General features: G+C 43.3%; 1 protein-coding gene across 2 annotated transcripts in view; it reads left to right on the top strand.

The window, feature by feature from the left end:
- The window catches only part of MYRIP (myosin VIIA and Rab interacting protein), a 287,231-nt gene that overhangs the window by 75,413 nt on the left and 189,857 nt on the right, over positions 1–21,961 (top strand). For both annotated transcript variants that reach the window (XM_069473478.1, XM_069473479.1), the window contains exon 2: positions 18,758–18,979. In XM_069473478.1, coding sequence (XP_069329579.1) covers positions 18,758–18,979 — 222 coding nt within the window. The remainder of the gene's footprint in view (positions 1–18,757; positions 18,980–21,961) is intronic.

Consider the following 21,961-nt stretch of genomic DNA (forward strand, 5'->3'; position numbering starts at 1 on the left):
CTCATCTCGGTGCATGTGTGGTGGTCTCAGCAAATGCTTGGGGAAAATGTCTTTGCTTTGGAGAAGTAACTGATATTGGTTTAGTCTTCAGTGGTCACTTGGAGACAGAGGCAACTCCTAGTTTTGTCAGAATTCTGTACAGGCTAATGCATCCAGCCATGGAGAAAGTCTCAAAATAGACCCGATCAGTTGTCAGGGGACTGAAGACTTGGCCACCATCCTTCTCCAACGAGCTACAGAGCAGGCTGTCCTCTGCTTTTGTGTTTGTTTAATGGACCAAAAACACATATGTGGAGAGTCCTTTTAAAACAGGAGATCCAATGAGGAAGTTGTGGGAGGAATCAGAGGAGAAACGCTAGCACACATGGAAGCTCTCAGCCTTAACTTGGGTGTCCTCTCCCCTCAGTGCACACAGCCTTGGTTCAGACTTCTCCCTCTGTCCACCACAGACACTGTGATGAGACAAGATTGACTTAACCTGCGTAAACCTCACTTTCTTCTGTCCATGGGGCAATGTGTGCAGTGTCCAATGTGGCTCCTGGCCCAGAGCAGGCTGTAGTGGTTTCTCCAGAGAAACAAAATCAATAGCATGTGTACATGTGTGTGAGAGACTGACTTATTTTAAAGAACTTGCCCATGTGATTATGAAGACTGGCAAGTCCCAAATCTGCAGAGTGGTTGGTAGGCTGGAGATCCATGGAAAAGTTGTGATTAGAGTCCAAAGTCAGTCTGCTAGCAGAATTCCCTCTTTTTCAGGGAGGTCAGTCCATTTTGTTAAAGACCTTTGACTGATTGGGTGAGGCCCACCCGCATTATGGAGGGTAATCTGCTTCACTTGAGGGCTACAGATTTAAATGTTAACCTCGTGTAAAAAAAAAAAAAATACCTGGACAAGAACATCCAGACCTTTCTGACCAAATGTATGGGTACCATGGCCTCAGCAAATTGACATATAAAATTAACTGTCACATAGGTTCTCTAAAAATGTCTTTTTAGACATATCTGGTTCTCCCTGACGCAGTTCAGTAGCCCTCGTAGATGTTCCCTAGGCTCCTGGGAGGGGCTCTGGGTAGAGTCTTCATGCTTTGTAGTACATCCTACTGTGGCTCTGTCTTTTTTTGTCTCTGAACCTCTCTGCACTTAGACTATCACATGGTACAAGGTACCATCTCCATATATGTTTATTTAATAAAGGACTGCATTAATTATGTGGGATCCATTTATATAAGCAAAAGATAGAAATTTCAAAAAGCTATGAATTTATTTATTCAGTATAAACTTTAATGGATAAATTTAGATGTAGGCTTCAGGACAGACCTTCTAATGTATTTTTAATATAAAAATATATAGTCATAGCCCATTTAGACCATTAAACTAATGCTGTCCTTCTTTACCAAATGATCTTTTCTGTATTAAACTTCAACCCATGTTCTCTGGCTTAGCCAGTCTGTAAGTCTCCAATTTGGTCCCAGTTTTCTCTCCAGGGAAACAAGAGAGAGTCATTTGAGGAGAGAGTATATTGCACTGTCACTCTGTGATTCTAGAGTCAAGAGCCAGCTCAGACACGGAAGAACATGAGCTGGAAGACAGAACTAAGGGAGAATAGGTCTTCAGTGATATTGGTAATTACAGCAGGGCCCTCCAGGACTCCTAACATCACGGTTCCCCAGGTGGACACTCAACCTAGGAGGCCTGACAGTTCCAAAACCAGAACACACACTTATTCCAATCAACCCCCCAGAGTAGTATTGCTAAGGGAACAAGAAGTCAAGAAAATACCAGGTTCTCTGCAGTCAGCTTTGCCTCTTGTCTTCTCATTTCCTTGTGCCCAGACAGGACCAGGGCAACTTTAGGGATGCAGACCCGGTATGATGTTTCCGGCAGGTGCCCTGCTGAGTCAGTCTGCTTCCTGTGTGCTTTCTGTCTCCTTGCTTGAAGCTCCTTCTGCCTTCCCTGTCCCAGGCCTGGGGTTAGGGGTCACAGGACTTAACGTCAGGGAAGCCAAGCCATATGGATGGGCAGGGAAGGGGAGACGTAGTAACACAGGAGGTTTCCTGCTGGGGTGAGACTTTTAGCAGGGTCCGAGTTGTGACAGGTGGGCAGCAAATCCAGAACTGCATGGGCCAGGCGTGGAGGCTGCAAGACCCTGCCACTGCAGAGACCCTCTCCTGGGCACAGCCACCACAGTGGTGGGTGGCTGACTGCTACCTGCTAATGGAAGCTCAGGACCCCCTGCTGAGAAGCAATCTGAGATGGGCTTCAGGAGGATACATGTCTTCTGAATAGACAGCACTGTTTCCTGGGGTCAAAAACTCCCTGCATCACTGGAGATATTATGTCCTAGACAGAGACTACATCTCTCCGTGGTCCCATTAAATGGTCACTCTGATACTAATACAACCATAAAAACAGTGATTTTATCACATGCCTGTGAAGGATAGGTACTGAGAATGCATACTTTATTTCCACTGCTTCCAACAACTCTGCAAAGTAGCCATTATTGGCCTCATTGCAGACAAGGAAATGGAGTCAGAGAGTTGAAATAACTTGCCAGGTCTTTCTGATGCCAACAGTTGTCCTCTGTGTGCAATGTTTTCTTAATAAAGCTGATTTTCCTTTCTCCTCCCAGGTAGGATGAGCCTAGGGAGAGGATGCTATCCTGGGAACTCAGAAGAAAGGAAAGAAAATGAGAGGGTCTTAGGCAGATGGCAGCCACTCAAGGGCAAGCCAGACAGCAAGCCATATATGCAGGCAGGTAAGGGCCAGAGGGAATGAGGCAGCACTGGCTGTTCTGAAGCACAGAGCTAGGAGATTGCTGGGAATGGTGCTGGACAGGAAGGCCAAGGAGCAAGAGCAGTGCCAAGACTTGAGGAGTTAGGGCCACCAGACAGTCATGGAAAGCTGGCCTCTGAGAGTGGCAGACAAGGTGACAGCTTCCTTTGACACCCAGTGCCTGGCAGAGAGGAAATGCAGAGGAGCCCTGGCTGCCCACATATTCTGGGGGTGACAGGTAGCAGTGACCATTTCCAAACCCTACAGGCCCATGAAATGAGGGCTCTTGATAGAGAGATCTTCTTGCTTCCACTTGGTTCCAAGAGCAGAACAGGACAGCCTGTCATGAGCCAGTGAGGCTAGGAGGCTTCAGAAGCTCACGTGAAGATGCCTTAGAACAGGGTCATTTTTAGATCCACCTTTTGGCCCATCTCTGTGGTGGATGTAGAACATTTCCACATGCCACATTGTGCTTTGCAGTGGTTCTCCAGCCCAGTATGGTTGCATTAAGCTGACATACCTCCCCTGCCCTGCCACCACTTCAGAGGAATGTCTGCAGTCTTTTGGGATGCCTGGTCCTGGTCTGGACCTCTCGTGCCATCCTTGCTTTCCTTTCTCTTCCATCTTGCTCTGCATCTTGCTACTCTCTGCTTTGTCATTCAGCCTTCCCTTTCCACCCTAACCTTGTTCTTACTCCCCTTGACCTTGGCGCTGTCCTTCTGTTTCAGAGTTAGTGTGATCTACATATAGGTGAACAACCCCAAATAACAGTAGCTTAAATAGGATAGAAGTGTATTTATCTTTCATGTAAAAGAAATTCAGGTGTGGGTTCAGAACTGGTGTGCTTGCTTCCCCATGTTATCGGGGACCCGAGATCCTATGTTTCTGATCCACACAGACTTTCAAGGTCAAATAACAGATCAAGATGGTAGCTAGATACAAGTAGAACTGCCATTTGATCCAGCAATCCCGTTACTGGGCACCTACCCAAAAGAACAAAAGACAGTCTATAAAAAAGACATCTGCACTAAAATGTTTATAGCTGCACGATTCACAATTGCAAAGATGTGGAAACAACCCAAGTGCCCATCAATACATGAGTGGATTAATAAAATGTGGTATATGTATATCATGGAGTTCTACTCAGCTATAAGAAACAATGGTGATCTGGCACCTCTTGTATTATCCTGGTTAGAGCTGGGGCCCATTCTACTAAGTGAAGTATCACAAGAATGGAAAAATAAGCACCACATGTACTCACCATCAAATTGGTATCAATTGATCAACACTTAAGTGCACATATAGTAATAACATTCATCGGGTGTCGGGCAGATGGGAGGGGTGAGGAGGGGATGGGTATATACACATGTAATGGGTGCAGTGCGCCCCGTCTGGGAATGGACACACTTGAAGCTCTGACTGGGGTGTGGCAAAAGCAATATACGTAACCTAAACATTTGTATCCCCATAATATGCTGAAATAAAAAGAAATTTTTTTAAAAAGATGGTAGCTAGAGCTTGAGCCACCATGAACAGAGCGAGATGGGGGAGGAAAGGTAGAAAGACAAAACAGTGCCCCTCCTAGCTGCTCGAGCTCTCCGTATTTCCCATGTATCACTTCCACTTTTATTTCATGGGCCAGGACTTAGTCACATGGCCACACCTAGCTACAAAGGGTACAGGGAAGCATGGTCTTTATTCTGGGAAGCATCAGCTCAGCTAAAAACAAGGGTTCTGGTTTTAAGAAGGGAAGAATGGGTAGCTTCCCTTCCCTCCTTCTGTCCCTCCTTCTCTGCAGTGACCTAGGTTCACCCTTAATCATGGTTTGGGTTTTTCTTCTGGGTTCAGTGTCTTAGGCTTCTGAATAAAGACAAAAAGTAAAACGTAGCTAACCTTAACTTAGCACCAATGTCATAGCCAGTCTTTGAGCTTTTCCCTCTTCTTCCAGGCAGTGTTACTTCCCATTGTGTTTGCCCAGGCCCCATGTATGGACCCAGACACCTGCCGTGTTGTGATTAAGTTCATGGGCGGCAGAGCACCACAGCAGCTGAAAACAGGTGCAATTTCTGTCCTGAATCCTTTCTCTCTTTTCTTATTTAATGACCCAACTTTTATAGATAGAATTAGAAGCAGGAAAGTAGAGAACCTGGAGCATATTAAAAAATAAAGAATCCCCACCTCTACTTTAGAAGCTCTTTATTTTAGAAAAATATAAGTAAATAGATATACAAAATGCAAAAGCTCAAAAGCTACAGCTTCAAGGTATCCTAGTTCAGTGACTTTCGATCTAAGTGGAGGAACCCATTTTAAAAATAAAAGCTCAGGCCAATTCCCAGTATGTAAAAGATGTAAAAGCAGTATCTTTATACATTCAAATGTATATTTACTTATGAATTCTACTGATTAAGTAAAATGAACCCATACTAATAAGCATAACTATTTGAAATTAGGACTTATAGATGTGGTCTTATAATAATGTCAATATCCATTTATTTCTGTATGTATTTTTTTCTTTGATTTCCTAATATCATGGAGATCTGGAGACATACAGATAAGTAGTTATAAATGGTAACACTTTTTACAGCCTCTCTCAACCACTTAGGTCATGTTCTTCAGTCTAGTGTAGACAACAGGAACAGCTTTCTTCTGACTCCACGTAGCACAGAGTGGTAAATCACCCTGGCAGCTCAAGTTAACCCACTGGTAGCTTCAAAATATTAAAATTTAATACATAACATGTTCCAGTGTGCCCATTGTTTTTTATTACAACTTTATAGGTAATTAAGTGTATTAAGATGATATAAAACCCAACCATTATGGAACCTTGGAATACTGAAGTCCGTGGAAATATCTCCAAGTATAGTATTTTATGGTCTTGTCTCACCAAAGTTGCCTGTTGTGGTGGTTAATTTTATGTGTCAATTTCACTGGGCCCCAGGGTGCCCAGGTAAAACAGTATTTCTGGGTGTGGTGCATCTGCTAAGGAGTTTCCAGATACGATTAGCTTTTGAATTGGTGGACTCAATAATGTAGATGGCTCTCCCCAGCGTGGGTGGACATCATCCTATGGTTGTGGGCCTGAATAGAACAAAAGGCAGAGGAAGGAAGTATTTGCCCTTTTCTTTTCCTGCCTCATGGATTGAGCTAGAACTTGTCATTTTATCTTCTCCTGCCCTTGGATTGGGATTTAAACCCTTGGCTCACCTGGTCCTCTGGCCTTAGTAATGGAACTGAATTACACTACCGGCTTCCCTGGGTCTCCAGCTTGCAGACAGCAGATCATGGGACTACTCAGCCTCCATAATTTCATGAGCCAATGCCTCATAACAGAACTCATATATATTATATATACACATATGTATACATCCATGTGTATATGTATATGTTTGCTTTCTCTGTTCTACTGGTTGTGTTTCTCTAGAGAACCACATTCCACGTGCATTATACTCCCCTTCCTCCCCTGCCCCATCAGCTCTTCTCAGTATCTGGTCCACAGTTAGCAAGGGAGCTGGTACACTCCTTTCTTGCCTCTCCTGCCTGCACTGTTGCTATTTGCTACATCCACTCTTTCTTTGTTTTGCAGCCTATACAGCTTCTCTCTGGCGACCCCACATTCCCCTCCTTGCACCTTTCTCCACTGTGCATCTTTGGTTGTGGAGTCTGGGCAGGGCAAGTAGGACATGGGGTTAACAGGAGGAATCACATTTTTGCACTTCCATTCATCACTCCCTGCTAAGAACACTAACAGTGCCTTGCTTCTGTGGTGTGTGGGAGAAGCAAGAGTGCAGAGTGGTTTCTGCAAGAAGGCTGAAATCTTTTATTCCTGTGGATGGAGAGGGGCCACGGATGTGTTATTACAAATTCTAGGAGCCCAAGCTGTGTGTGTGCCCTGCAGGTTCAGGACTGGGCAACTCTCCTTGTCTGAAACCTTCCCCTAAGGTTAGAACATGGGTCCTCACCCAGCAGCAACATGATGGAGAGAAAGAACCTCTGTTGCTTCCTGTGGTATGGCACCAACTATGGGAGGTGGGCTGCTGTGGGAAAGAGAACCCGGAGCTTTGGGCTGAGCCTGGATCCAAGCCCAAGGCTTCCCCACTCATTAGCTTTGTGAGACTGGGTTTCTTAACCTCTCCATGCGTTGGTTTCCTGACTTGTAAAATGAAGAAATGACAGCTGCCTGCCTTTGCCACACATCATTACTGTGCAACTCAGTGGAATCAGCATCTGCGAAAGTTCTTTGTACCCGTGAGGATTACACATTGTGATTTAGGCAGGTAGGCACATTTTAGCGCCAGTGAGCAACGGATTCATTTAAAACATAAAATATGCTTAATTTCCCACTTCTTTCCTCATTCTTGTCTGTTTCATATTCTACACACAGCTCCTGTTCTATTTGGTCTCAGTGTCAGAAGCACTAATCTCTATTGATGTAACATAAACATTCAATTTATTCATAACCATAACCTCATTTTCATAAAGAGGGGAAAACACAGATCTCTCTTAGGGCATTTTTTTTTTTTTTTTGGATTTGCTTTCCTGTGAAACTGTGTGATGATTTAAGATTTTTATTTAAATATATATTTTGCCATTTTTACCCATATGAACAAAATTATGAGTGATTAGTAAATATTTGCAGAATTCCCAAGATTAAAATACTGTCTTAAAAGGCTCCTTTGGTATAATTTATTTGAATTTTATCCCTTTGCCAAATAAATCTCAAAAAATAATAAGCAAACATTTTTAATGTGAAACAGTTTATGCGATTTACATAGTAATGATTTTAAATTTCTTTGACCCCCACACTTTGCATATTTTTCCCTGCAAGCATCCAGGCATTCAGCAGAACATCCCCAGGGTCCTGGGAACAGAACTGCTGCTCCCATTGGCATTCTGAGGATGACATGGGGCAGTGGGAAGGACCTGGGCCCTGTATACAGGGGACGTGGACCCACACCAGAGTCCTCTGCTCCCTGGGTGGCCATCCCTGCCCTGGGCCTCAGTTTCCTCAAAGGTACAATGAGGACACCAAGCCTTACATTCTTCCCCGACTGCCCGTTCCTTTCAAAAGGTTTAACTAGTGTCTCTCCTCTGATCCAGCTCCACCTTCTAATCCATTCTCTTGTGTGTTAAGAGTTCCCTTTTCAAAACAGATCTGAGGGTGTCATTGCGCAACGAAGACCATGATTGTCTTCTTATTTACTTTTCAACATGTTCATTCTTTATTGTGGCATACAAAGCCCTATAGGACCAACCACAAACCCCCTCCCCCTCGGCTTTTCCCCCTCCACTTCTGACTCCAGCCACTGAACCAACCACTCACCCCATCTCAAACACACCATGTTGGGTTATGTATCTCCACTTTTGCACAAGGTGTCCTTTCTCCCTACAGCATCCTCCTCCATTCTCCCGCTGGTAAACTCCTGTGCATCCTTCCTGACCTAGCTCAAACACTGCTGCTTCTGTGAGCCGCACTCCACCTTCCTGACCACCCACCTCTGCTGCCTGGCATTTTGCACACCTGTCTGTAGCACCTTGGACTTTGTTCTCTAGCTGTGTCTGTATGTTTGTCTACTCCCTTAGGCTGAGCTGTGATAGGCTTTATGTTCCCAGCACCTGGCAGAGAGCCAAGCACAAAATATTAGTAGGAGCTTAAAGTGTCTGATAAATGAACAAACAAAAGAATGAATAAATGTTCTAAGAATAAAGGAACCAATTCCATCCTTTTTTTGGTGGTGGTTAGAGAACATAGGTAAAATGTATTTTTTTTAAAATATGAATTACTAGTAGCATTATAAATGATTCAGATTAATTAGAGATACTCTATTTTGGAAAGAAAAACTTTTGAACATTCAAATTGACTTAGCAAGCACAACAATTAATATCTTGTGAGGTGATGAGGATACTTGTTTAAACTGGTATCTTTTAAGATTTTTTTAAGTTGCTTCTGTATTTGAATCAATGTGTTTAAACCAATTTATTCTTCTTATTAACTTTTAGACAGGTGATAGAGTCAACAAATAGTTGTAGTATTTAAATTACTCAATTGACTTTATTTCTAAAAATAGAATTTGTACTTGATTACATACATCCTTTGAGTTTTGTGCCTCGGTCTAAGGCCCCCAGCTGTTTGACAAGTCTTACCAGACAGTGCTTACATTTCAAGTGAAGATGAACATTAAAGACATGAGCAGACAAGTAACCAAGCTGTGTGATCTTGCATTTGTTATTTTGGACCTGTCTAACTTTCTGTGGGATGAGAAGGGCTGTGCCAGGACATCACAAGGTTTTCCTTGAGTTCAAACACTGTAGGTGCAGAATATCAGTTTCAAGTACAGTAGATGCACCCAGGAAGAGCTGAGTATATCAAATAATATACTTTATGTGTAAAGTATATAGTAGCTCTTCTGAGCCCCTCTGATTTTTCTAATTTATAATTTGAATGTTCGTATGTTGTGCTCTGAAAATTGGTTGCATAGTATTCCTCTCCAGTGTCGTAGCCAATGTGCTGTTGTCAAGTGCTCGCGTGGACAAGTGGCAGTTCTGGAGGCTGTGTGAGCAAAGGTATTGCACCCATGCCATGGGTGCTCGTCACCCAAATGCAGAGTATAGCCACATGTGAACGTCCTCCAGAAAGCAAGCTGAGCAATGTGTGGGGACCCCTCCTCTGCCTCAGAGGGCTTTGTTGGGATTCATTCTGCCAAATGAGGATGCAGAGTAGGCATTCCATAAAGGAGATTCCCATTCCTTTTTATAAAAGTATGAATAAGGCAAGCAAGTCTTCACCTCCCCTTGTTCTGGTAAGGGAGATATCAAGGAAATATAATATTTTAAGGTGCTTCTAAAAAAATATTCTGTCAATTTTTTGATAGCTTCCTTTCTGTACCCAAATTTTCAGAAGGTGGTTCATTCTGCAGTAACAGGGGAAGTTCCAGGCCAAGAGGATCAGTGGGATAAATACCAGAGGGTAACTGGCTTGGCGGCGCACTGTGCATCACCGGCGGAGTTTGGTACCTCTCCACAAGCTGACATTTACCTTTACAAATATTCTCTCCTAGATGGATAAATCAAATATTAATAGAATTAAATTAGGAGTTCATGTACAATGCTTGATGCATTAAATGTCAGAAAATACGTGATGCTTGGAGCTTAGAGATCTTCTGAGCTCGTGTTCTTCCTAGGTAAGTGACAGAATGAAGTCTGGAACATTTCTATTTTGTTTACAACAACCTAGAGAGTGATGGCAGTTTCATTTCTCTTGGGAGATAGATTTTTTTTGCTCAAGGTCAGATCTACATCAGTAAGCTCAACAACAGGAAGAAAATTTTCCAGGGCAAAAACATCTATTTCTGTGGATGCCATGTGGTACAGGTTTTGACCAACTCTGGAGGGGGTGGGTGCCTGTACTCATCCAAAGGCTTAGACTCTGGAAACATTTATTTTTATATATTAGTACATGGATTGTATATATTAACACATGAGGAATCAAAACATTTTAAATTCTGATATATTTGTCTCTTATTCAGAAATAATAAAGAAAAATCCTATCATTTCATAGGAATGAAGATTTGAGAACCACTGGTCATTATGTATATCTGAATATTTTAACTTTCCTATGGTGTTTTGTTTTAGATAAATTAAAAGCAGGCAGAAAGTCTTGCTCTATGCATGATCAAAATTGAAAGATGCATAGAAGAGTTGGCCAAATGTTTGGTTGCTTTGCCCATACATTTCCTACAATGTTAGAAACCCAACCTATTCGTTGTTAGGAAGTTTTTATTTTCATCTGGCCAATGCTCATGCTTCATTGTAATCCCTTACCCATTGGCTGCAGTTGTATTTAGGGAGAAAGGACTTGCACACCCAGCCACGTGATAAGACCAGTCCTTCTGCACTAGGGACAAAGGGGCCATCATTGTCCTCTTCTTTAAGGACTTCATTGTCCTGCTGAAGGCACATAAATGGTTGAAATTCAGTGCTGTACATACTATAATAGAGTTAGGCACAAAGTGCTAGCCAAGCATGGCAAAACTGTAGACTTGGTAGAGAAGGTGACATTTGAAGTGGGTCTTGGGGGAAAAAAGCAGAGAAATTTGCCAATAAGGAAGGGACAACGGCACAGCATGTGGAGGAAAGATCCCAGGCAACCACAGGGACGGGGAGTTCTTTATAGCTCGAGGGGTCAGCCCACAGTTCAGTGGTCATCACCAATGGTGCTGAGTAGTGGTGGTGCTGAGTAGTGGTGGTTCTGAGCTTGAGTTTTTGAGACAGATCACTCTGCTTTAGTCATTGAAGGTGGCTCAGAATAGAGTCTAGTGTGGAGGTGCAGGCAGGGGATGTGGAGGGCCCCAGCTAAAGCAGTGGCAAAGCAGGAGCAGAGATGTGTTTAAGGGTATTTTATTGAAAAATGGGTAGGATCTGGTGCAAGATTTAAAGCAGAAGTGAAAAAGAGGGATAAAATTGAGGGTGACTCTTAGGATTCCAAAGGGATCTCTGGATAGAAGTTATGCCCTTTGGAGAAAAATATGGAGGTAGAAATAATAAAGATAGTTTTAGACGTTCAATTCCACATAAGATAGTAGCCTGGAAAAGATATTGGCAGTTATAATAAACCCTAGGAAAAAACCCCAGGAAGTTAATATAATTCTTAGGAGAAAATGTGAGACTAGAGACGTGAGAATCCCTGGCACATGAACAGTGGTTTATGACACATATATGTTTACATTCCTCAATGAAGGCATGTAGAGCGAGGAAAGAAGACGACCAGCAAACAAACTTTGGGAAAAATATCATGAAACATGAACCAATTGGAAAAGAAAACTGGGTGGCTCTGAGGGAGTCCTTGGTGTTAGGAGAATGACATGAGTGCAGATGTCAAGGAGGCCATATGGAATGGGGATTTTAAGAAAGTCTTTGGATCTGGCAGCCTGTGACTTCAGCTCTCCAAAGATGTGTCGGTCAGGGAACCATCAAGAGAACAAACAGAAACCCTCCAGATATTTCATTTCATACAGAGGGTTTTAAATTTGGGGAATTAATCACAAAAGTATTAGAGCTGGGAAAGCAGTGGGAAGAACTTGATGTCACCTAGAGGTCAGTAACTGTGGGAGGCTGCTTCTGCCTTTAGGGCTAGAGGAGAGAAGAGTATAATTGGGATCCTGCAAGTCCAAACTTGCTTGATGGTGTCACTACTGCTGCCATTGTTGCTACTAAAGGAATCTCCACCTCCAGGAAGGAGCCCCGGAGGCCACATTCACCCACAGTCTCTTTTCTCTACTGAAACATAAAGCACAAAAATGGCATCTCCCTTCCACCTTCCACCTTCCAGCCTCACACGAACAACTCCCATGGGCAGAACCTGACCAGCATTGGCAGGCAAAAGAGTCTGGGAAGTGTCATTTCTATGCCTCCAGCCCCTTGTGCTGCACAGAGGAGACCATGGAAAAGCAAGAAAGAGCTTTGGTCCTGACAGTCAATATCTGGGAGAGGGAACTAAGGCAATCGTTTTTATATGCTAGATGCTGTTAATTCTGGTTTTAAAAATGATGATACGTATGTGTGCCGATTTTCATAGAACATAACTGTCATGGGTTCATCAATGATTCATGGTTTTCATGACATTTTCTTCGTTTGTGTTTTGACAATTAAGATTTAGAGGATAGTTTTCCTTTCTCTAAGATTGATGAGGTCTACGTCAGAGTCTACACAGAAGAAGAAGTGGGCCACACATAGGGGAGTGGGTGTGGAGGAGGAAATAGACATGTGGAATGTGCCTTTATGGAAAAGGAGGCTTCCTCCGCCTATATCTGGAGCATTCTCTGTCAGCCTCCTTTATTCTTGGCCCTCACACCTCCATTCTTCCTGGGCTCCTGCTCAAATGAAGTTACTCAGAGCTCTTGACAGAAGGATCCTGGCCTGTTTCATGCGCTGTAGCTGAGTTGAGGAGGTGGGGAATATGATCGACCCGTTTACAGTTGTGAAGATAAGTCGTGAGGATAGTGGTTGTCAGACTGTGCTTTGTGGAATCCCCAGGGCTCTGGAGTGGCCTGCCCCAAGCTGCCATGAGGTTAGGGGGCAGAGGTAGCTGGGGATGATTGCGGGGGGCGGGGGGGGGGGTATGGTGCTGGAGGGCGGGCACAGAGTGAGCTGGGACAGTCTGCAACTTCCTCCACATGTTTTCCTACTGGATCTGATGAGCCAGTAGACTTGGGAGTGTGTCCCCTCTTGTAGGCCAGAGGGTTTTCTTTTTCACGTGCTCCTGGCCAACGTCTGGGTTTATAATGAAGCTCTAATATGCTATGGTGTTCATCTGAGCCTGCGGTATGAGCATCCCAGCTTTCTCGTGACCTGGCCATTCCCTTGTTCCTCTTCTTTTCAAGAAAAGAATCGTAATGCCTCTAAGGTGCTCTCATGCATTACTAGAGAACTCTTCACTCGCCCAAGGTCAGATGGATGGGTGTTTGATTTCACTATCTTCCCTCCAGACATTCAAATGTCACTCAACATCATCCATAGTCTATTTTGGGGGAGGGCAGAAACATCGTAGGAATTTCTTAGTTTTATTAAACATGGAGCTAACCGTCTGTTCCCATTATTTTTACTTATTTCAGTGGGTTCCATAGAAGTGATTCATGTAAATGCGCATTCCTCCTGCAACTCTTTTTGCCGCTGAATTGTGTCTATAAATTCCCTATCAATTATAGTTTGAACTTGTTAAATATAAGCTATGGCTCTCTTCAGTGACTTCAAATTTTTTAATCTCATTATTCTTATATAGGGATAGCAACTATCAAAAATGTTTCAAAATACAGAAAGAATTGTAACTATTCTTACCTTCACTGCCCCCACCTCCCAGAGACAAAAAAAACAATTGCCAGTTTTTAAAAAAGTAATTAGAGATATTAATTTTTGTCCAAACTATCCTTTCAATCAAATTACTAATTTGACCTGATACTGGTAAATTGCATCCTGACTAGTAGCTTTTGGCTAAATATTCCAGAACATCCAATGGGGAGATGAGAGCCTTTTCTGAGCACCCGTTGTGGAGTGGAAGCTTAGCTGGTTTGAACTGATATAATTCCAGACGTCTGTACAATTGCTTTTACTTTTTAGGCACCTGCGGTGCAACTCAGGTCGTTTTTTCATTTATTTCTGCAACAAGCATTTAAAAAGCTGCTGGTATCCTTCTTTGCCAAAAAAAAGAGTGGGGCTTAGAAGAGTGGGGTGACTTGTAGCTATGAGGAGCAGAGCCAGCGCCTCTCAGCCTCTCACGGCCTCCATGCTGGCTGCGCCACCCGCAGAACTTGAAGGTGACAAGGCCCCAGAGCATTGCCAGGGGCATGGTGGATGCTTCTGCTCCTAGGGCTAGCAGGACTTGCAAAAGCATGGCTGACAGTCACCCATGCTCCCCTTCTTGAACGTCCTCTTGCTCTGGTGTCCTCCCCAGTCTCTCTGTCTGTTTTCCCCTCTTCAGCCTTTCTGCCTGAGTTTTCCTGGCTGGTCCCTAGGCTCTTTCCGCACCCCCGCCCCTTGCTATACTGTCCCTTAGGGTGGCTCATCATTTTTATACGTATATTTATGAAGGTGACTCCCAAACTCATATAGCTGGCCTGCCGCCTCCTCTGAGCTGCTGAAACAGGCATCCAGTGTCCCCTTGGCACTGCTCCTCAGCCCCTGCCCACACAAATCTTCCTTCTCCCCATGCAGTTATGCAAGACAAGAACCTGGTTTCCTGTCTGGGCCCTGAGCAGGTGCGCCAGGCATCAGCCCACTTCCCCATCTCTCCTGCTCCTGCCCAGTCCAAACTCTGGTCATCCTCACCCAGAGGACTGCAGCACTTCCCACGCTTCCACATCCCACGCTTCCATGCTTGCAAGACTCTCTAAGAGGCAGGCCTCACCTGGCAGTGGCTGACATTTCCCTGCTCACAATCCTCAATAACTTCCCCCTTGCACTTAGAACAAAATCTAAACTTCTTTCCAGAGCCTGTGTCTTGTTCTCCTTCTGCCTCCTCCAAATGTTAAGCCCTTTTCTCCTGCTGCTCCCTCTGCCTGGGCTGCATGTCTTCCACTAAGCTGGCTCCTTCCCATTTTATTGTTTTAACTGGAACCCCACCTCCCCAGGGAAGCCTCTCTTACCGCCATATCTAAAGTAGGTCCCCATGTTTTTCTTGGTCTCGGCACCCTACTCATTCTGTAACAGGATGTTTCACAACTTATAATTATTTTGTTTTGCTTAGTTTTTCACCATCTGAACCCCTACCTTAATACATGTCTCATGAAGCAGGGGGCTGTGTCTTTTTTTCTTATCCCCAGTGCCCAGAGTGGCAGGTGACCAACTGAGTGAATGACTGACAATCTAAGTAGTAGTACCTGTGACCATCAAGGGATGGCTCATAGCTATGGATCAGAATTGCCATCCCTTTGATACCAAATGAGTGACACACATGCCATCACTTCTCCATGGCAGACACAGCTAACTCAACATGACACTAAGCCCATTGAGCCTGTTTGCCTCCTCTCAACACACAGCACTTCCTTAACCCACTAACAACCTATCAGAGTTGGCATGGTGACGGAACAAGAGACCATGAAATGTGGATAGGCTTTTAAGATGCTTGCTGTAGAACAATCTATCAGGAGGAGACTAAATCAGATGTTAGAAGACATTGCCAAAGATCAGATTAAACATGTTCAACATCTTTAGTTACTAGGGAAATGCAATTAAAAACCACAGTGAGATGCCACATCACACCCACTGTTACCTAATGCTTAAGCAACAAGTAAGTATTGAGTATTCTTGCCCAGATACTATCACAGAAACCTTCTTAATATATAGACAAGTATGATCAAATGTTATAGATATTCAGACCACTGGATTTCTCACTAATCCAATGGAATAACTAGTATTTACTTTTTGTTGCTTTACCCATTTAAAATCTCTAGCAACCCTGTGCAGTAGGAATCATAAATGCTGTTTGGAAAAACAGAGGCCCATAAAGGCTGGGGGGCTTTTTGGTAAGTGATGAGCCCAGCTATCTACTCTAGCCTCTGACACTAAATTCATCACTCTTTTCCACATGGCTGACCATTTGGAGGCCTGGTTCATCCCAGGACATTTCAAAGCAGGTAGCTTGACTTGCATGATTCTTGGTTGATTCTATAATTAACCATTATAAGTTATCCTTTTCAATTCTGCCCAATGACTTCTTCCATGAGATACTGCTGGGCAATAGAGTCTAATAGATAGGAGATGGCCCAGAAGAATGGCATTCCATTCCTCCACTGAGCCTGTGGTTCAAAACACCTCATTTGCTCAGAATAAACTCTCGGGGGCATGGCACAAGCCAGTGAGTTTTAAAATACCATTGGAATTTGCAGTCCTATGTATTAGGAAACAGAACTCATAAAGCTCAAGTGATCCTGTGGATTGAGTTGAAAGAGCTTTTTTGATCCCCAAAGACTTTCCTTCCTGGACATTTAATCCCATTTAATTTAGTGTCTCTGAAATATCAATATAAGCCAGTCAATTTGAGGCTGTCTTTTATTGTTGACAGATTTCAGAGCTGTCAATGACTGAGCACAACTTCTGCTGTAAATCTAAGGGACTTAATAACAACATCTTCCTTCCTTGAGACAACACCTGTGCTCTGTCTCCCTGTAAACATTTTATTCAGCCAAATTGCACATACGCTATTTTACCCCGTGGAATTGTTAGCTAGCGTGACACGTTCTCCCCTTATTACCCAGTGTTCGAGCAACAAGTAAGTACTGGGCGCTATGCAGAACAGTGAACCCTGCCCCATGTGTGAGCCAGCTGAGAGCACCCAAGAGCCAAAGCTGTACACACCCTTTGAATTGTCATGGACAGATGTTTATGGTATGTTGTTAAGTGAAAAAAGAAGTTATAAAACCATACATAGATTTCCAAATCTAGTAGCAGGGTGAGATGAGCTAGTAAGATGCTTCCTTTTACTAAAAACACATAAAAAAACTAATAAAATATAAGGTTTAATACAAGAAAGGAAAAATATTTGTAAATAATATAACAGATTCGTATCCAGCACATATAAATAACTCTTACAACAATAAAAGAGAAATAATCTAATTTAGAAATGGGCAAAAAATTTGAATTGATTTTTCTCCATAGAAGATGAGTAAGTGGCCTATAATAACATGAAAAAATGTTCAACATAATTAATCATTAGGGAAATGCAAATCAAAACCACAATCAGATCCCACCTGATACCCCCTAGGGTGGCCATAATCAAAAGGCAGACAATAACAGTATTGCTGAGGATGTGGAGAAATTGGAACCCTCACGTTTTGCTGGTGGAAATGTAAAATGGTGCAGCCATTTGGAAAATAGTCTGGCAGTTTTACAAAAGGTTAGACATAGTGTTACCGTATGACCCAGCAATTTCACTACTGGAATTCAACATATAAGTCTAACATGTGAATATTTTCTCCCATTCTGTAGGTTGTCTGTTTGCTCTTGTGATATTTTCCTTGGCTTTACAGCTTTTTAATTTGATCAGGTCCCATTTATTTATTTCTGTTGTTGCTATGATTGCCTCTGGGGTCTTCTTCATAAATTCTTTGCCTAGGTCAATATCTATAAGAATTTTTCCAACATTTTCTTATAGAATTCTTATAGTTTCATGCCCTAGGTTTATGTCTGTTATCCATCGTGAGTTGATTTTTGTGAGAGGTGGAAGGTACAGATCCTGTTTCAGTCTTCTACATGTGGCTATCCAATTTTCCCAGCACCATTTATTGAATAAGGATTCTTTCCCCCAGTGTATGTTTTTGTCTGCTTGTCAAAGATTAGATGGCTACATGAGCATGGTTTTATATCTGGGTTCTCAGTTCTGTTCCATGGGTCTATGTCTTGTGCCAGTACCATGCTGTTTCAGTTACTATAGCCTTGTAGTATAGCTTGAAGTCTGGTAAATTGATGCCTCCCAATTTGTTCTTTTTGCTTAAGATTGCTTTTGCTATACGGGGTCTTTGATTCCTATTCTGTGTTGAATGTCCTGAGTTTTCATATCATTGGAAAGTCAAAAAATCACAAGCTGAATCATCGTAAGTAGGGTATTGTCTATGTCTTACTACTACTATAATAATCATAAAGTAATAGTAAAATAGTAATAAAAATAATAGCAATAGAAAGAAATAATTTTTCTACCATTCTTTGTTGGCCCTCAATTTTGTAGTAGGACAAACAACTCAAACTTGCCAATTCAGAATAACCTGGTTACTTTCAGTTAGTTTTCTCCCAGAGAACTCAGTCTGTTTGGGGCGTATTGCCATCTTTCAAGGATTCTCCTTTCCTTCTCCCTGAGCACAGGGAGGAATGTATGCACCGTCATGTTTTGCATTAACATGGCTGGCCGTGTGCCCAGCGTGACCATGAGCTTTTTGAAAGAAGGAAATCGTCTTGTATCCAACTCTGAATCACCAGTGCCTTGATCTGCCGTCACCCAGAGAATCCTTATTGACTCACATTGATCTGAAAGCTTTTAAAATCCCTGGGTACTTCAGTTTCCAGGGATGTTAAATAGGGCCAGGGCTGCATTTATCATATTCCTAGCAGGGCTGTTATGAGGATTAATGTTTTATAATAAGTGATCTCCTGCTCCTTTAAAAAGGCATTAATTAAGTTAAAGGTTTTGTTTTTTTTTTTAAGGATGTGCTTATTAGTTTTTTAATAATCTGTGTCTCCATGTAGTCTCTGAAATATAAGTAATAAGGTTTTCATGCTTTTTCTTAGAAAACAATGATATACAGCAGTACACAAAACTAACCCACCATTAGCGTTCCTCTCCAGACATCATGTTAACGCGGTTGATCTTTCTAAGTTTTGTTGTTCTACAGAAAGGTCCTATGTGGTAGCTTGGCCTAAGGGAGGGCCAGGGCAGGGTGCTCTGGGGAAACAGCCCTGACCTGATGTGTTGTTTTCTGCTCCCCTCCCCCGCCCCGTCTCCCAGTGAGCTGAAGCAGAAGTTGGATGAGGAAGGCAGCAAGTGCAGCATCCTCTCGAAGCACCAGCAGTTCGTGGAGCACTGCTGCATGCGGTGCTGCTCGCCCTTCACCTTCCTTGTCAACACCAAGCGCCAGTGTGGGGACTGCAAGTTCAATGTCTGCAAGAGCTGCTGCTCCTACCAGAAGCACGAGAAAGCCTGGGTCTGCTGCGTCTGCCAGCAAGCAAGGTGAGTGACTGGCGCACTCCCAGGGTCTGCGCTGGTGGCACCTGCCATTTCCTTCAGCCAGGTAGAACCAGCAGGGATTGATGGATCAGCACAGAGTATAGACTGCAGCAGAAAGATTGCTGAGGAGAGATGTGAACTGGTTAGGGATACCCACTGACCTTTGCAGAGAGGAAGGCCTGAGGGAGCCCCTGGGCGTAAGTACAAAGGGGAGGTGCAGACAGTCTTGGAATTGAAGGTGCAGCTTCCACGTGCTCCATCCATCCTTCTGCAATTTCTCATATGGTCTCATCCTTTCATTCATTCATTCCAGAAGCATGTTGGATTCTTAGAAATTATGCTGGGTGCTGGAAATGTGATGGTGAACTAGGCAGATTGCTAGTGACTCGGAGTGTAGGGTGATGATGGGATATGTGAGTGTTGGTCTCACTGTGTTGACACATGCCCTGACCAATTTGTCATTGGCTGTGGAGGACACTGAGCAAGGAGCGACTGGCCCTAGTGCTTGGAGAAAGCTTCACAGAGGACAAGAAATCAAAGCAGGGCTGTAAAAGATAAAAAAAAAAAAAAAAAAAGAGTTAATACTGTGAAAGGGAAGATGAAGACCACCACATGACGGAAATGATTAGCATGGCATTTCTTATCCTCCCTCAGTGACCAGCAGAGCATTTCTTTCATACATTGTGTATCTACAGACTGATGAGTTTGATAAGCCAGCGTCTGCAATTCCTTGGAATTCTTAAGTCTGTGTGGATCCTAGTATCTGTAGAGCACATTATGATGTGGATTTGCTGCATCCATAATGCCTATTACAGTGAGCAAGACTGAGACTGGCTAGTCCTGAGAGTGCACACTCAGGAGCTCCTGCCACCCTTGTCTTTCCATTCTTTACCTTTCTCCTCCCCTTGTTCTGTTTACTCACTTCTATTCTTTAACACATCAAGTCCTAGCATTTTCCCATAGAACTAGTTAGTGGGGACAACTGCTGTGCTCCCTTGGGGTCTCCAAGGAATCAGTCTCTGGGCTGTAAAGAACAAAGGAGTCCAGAGACACCAACTGAGGCAAAAAGTGATTTGCTGAGCACCAGTATCCAGGACTGGGTGCTGCCCAGGTCCTGCACCTGACTTTCAGAGCAGGGGGCACAGCTGTGTCTCCACATGGCAGATTGATAGGAGGAGGAGACACCCTGTGACAACAAAGGGAAGGAGGAGACTCGGATGTGGATGATCCTGTCTTTGGGAGTGGTGGATGGAGAGTGTTTCGTCTGTGCCTTCCATTTCTCAGTAAAGGTGGGGTAGGGTTAAGCACTGAGAACAAGAGTTGGATGTTGGAAAAAATTAGAGTAGGTTTGAAATAGACATTACAGGAGTTGGAGATCCAGGCTTTCGAGCCAAGTTCCAGTAACTAACCATGAGTCTATTTGCTTTCAATCTTCCCATGGTTTGTTTTGCTCCAGCCACACTCACCTGCCCATGTGCAGACATGACGAGAGTAGACAGCTGGTTTATTACTGGGTTGGGAGTTTTCTAGCGGTTTGGGAAAGGTCAGAGGGTGATGGAGTGTAGGATATTAGATAGTGAAGGAAGTCAAGACGCAATCTGGACAGTAAGAGAAGTAAAGACAGAAGGTGCTATGGATAGATGGGGAGAATATGAGGGGGTCAGTCAACTAGAAGTAACTGGTAAAGTTGAAGAACTGTCACAGTGTAGGTACTTAACAAAACAAATTGGAAGAAAAGAAAATTTTGTGCAGGGAGGAAGATGTTTGAATGAGTGATTTCCAAAGTGGATTACTTGGACAGTTATCAGGAATAGGAGATGAGGTCTAGACAAGGATGTCAAGGAACTGAAAAGTTAATGCCCATGGGTTCTGAAATGACCAGGTGGTGGCAGCAGTATGGAGGTGAAGAATGAGGTAGGGGACAAGTTTCTCTTGAGTGAGAAGGAGGAACTAGAAGGTCAGGAGGTGACAGAAATAAGAAGTAGAAGAGGGTGGGATGACTGAAGGTCATGATTCTGCACCCAGCAATTTGGGTAAGTGTTACTCAGCACTTGGCTCTAACATTGGCCGTGGCACCATTATGCTACCCTGGTGGTGAATGCCACCAGGACAGGGACCCTGTCTTCTTCAGCTCCATCTGTAACACCAGAGCCTGGTGCATAGAAGGCACTTGGATCTTCGTGAGCCAAAATTAGAACAGGACAATGTCCAATAGCAAGATGTGTGGAACAAGATGAACCTTTAGGAATTTTAAAGAGGAAAGGATCCAGAGAGTGTTAGGTGTCCTAAAGAGGTTCTGTAGAAGAGGAAGTTCCAGATGGAACTCCGATGGAGAGGAGGAATCACGAGGCATTGTCAAATAAGGTGTGGCATGAGCAAAGAGGCAGATGCCCCCGAGGAGCATGGAGGACCTGCAGCAGACCACTCTGGCAGTGGGAGGATGGCAAGTAGTTGGGTCAGTTTGTGAGAAGAATTTGGATTTGATCCTCAAGGTGTGGTGCAATCATTGAGATTTCAAACCCTAGCAGTTATTAAAATATGCTATTCTTTTTTTTTAATACACTGTTCTTTATTGTGCCTTGACATACTCACCCATAAATGGAAAGAAGTATTAGTACCCACACAGTTTTGTTTCTGTCAATGTTTCTTTTTTCCTCTTTCCTCTGTGTCAGAAAAATCTCCAAATTTAATACAATTAGTAGCAGTAAAGTGTGCAGTTGCAGCCTCTGGACCCTATGTTTACCCTAAGTTGTACATGGGAGTTTTTTATTAGTTATAATTAAATGACATTGCATTCATGTGCACAACCTCCAAATCATATCTCTTACAAATGGAAGAACCTTGCCTTGCAAAGCCGGGTCTTCTGATTGATTCCAATCCTTTACTATTTTACTTACACTCTATGATCTCAAGAAATTGCCAGATATTGAAAAATAAGTTGTAAAAAGGGCAGAAAATGGCTGCTAAGGCTACATTTTAAATTTC

Source organism: Eulemur rufifrons, chromosome 7 (genome assembly GCF_041146395.1).
Source record: "Eulemur rufifrons isolate Redbay chromosome 7, OSU_ERuf_1, whole genome shotgun sequence".
Taxonomy (NCBI): domain Eukaryota; kingdom Metazoa; phylum Chordata; class Mammalia; order Primates; family Lemuridae; genus Eulemur; species Eulemur rufifrons.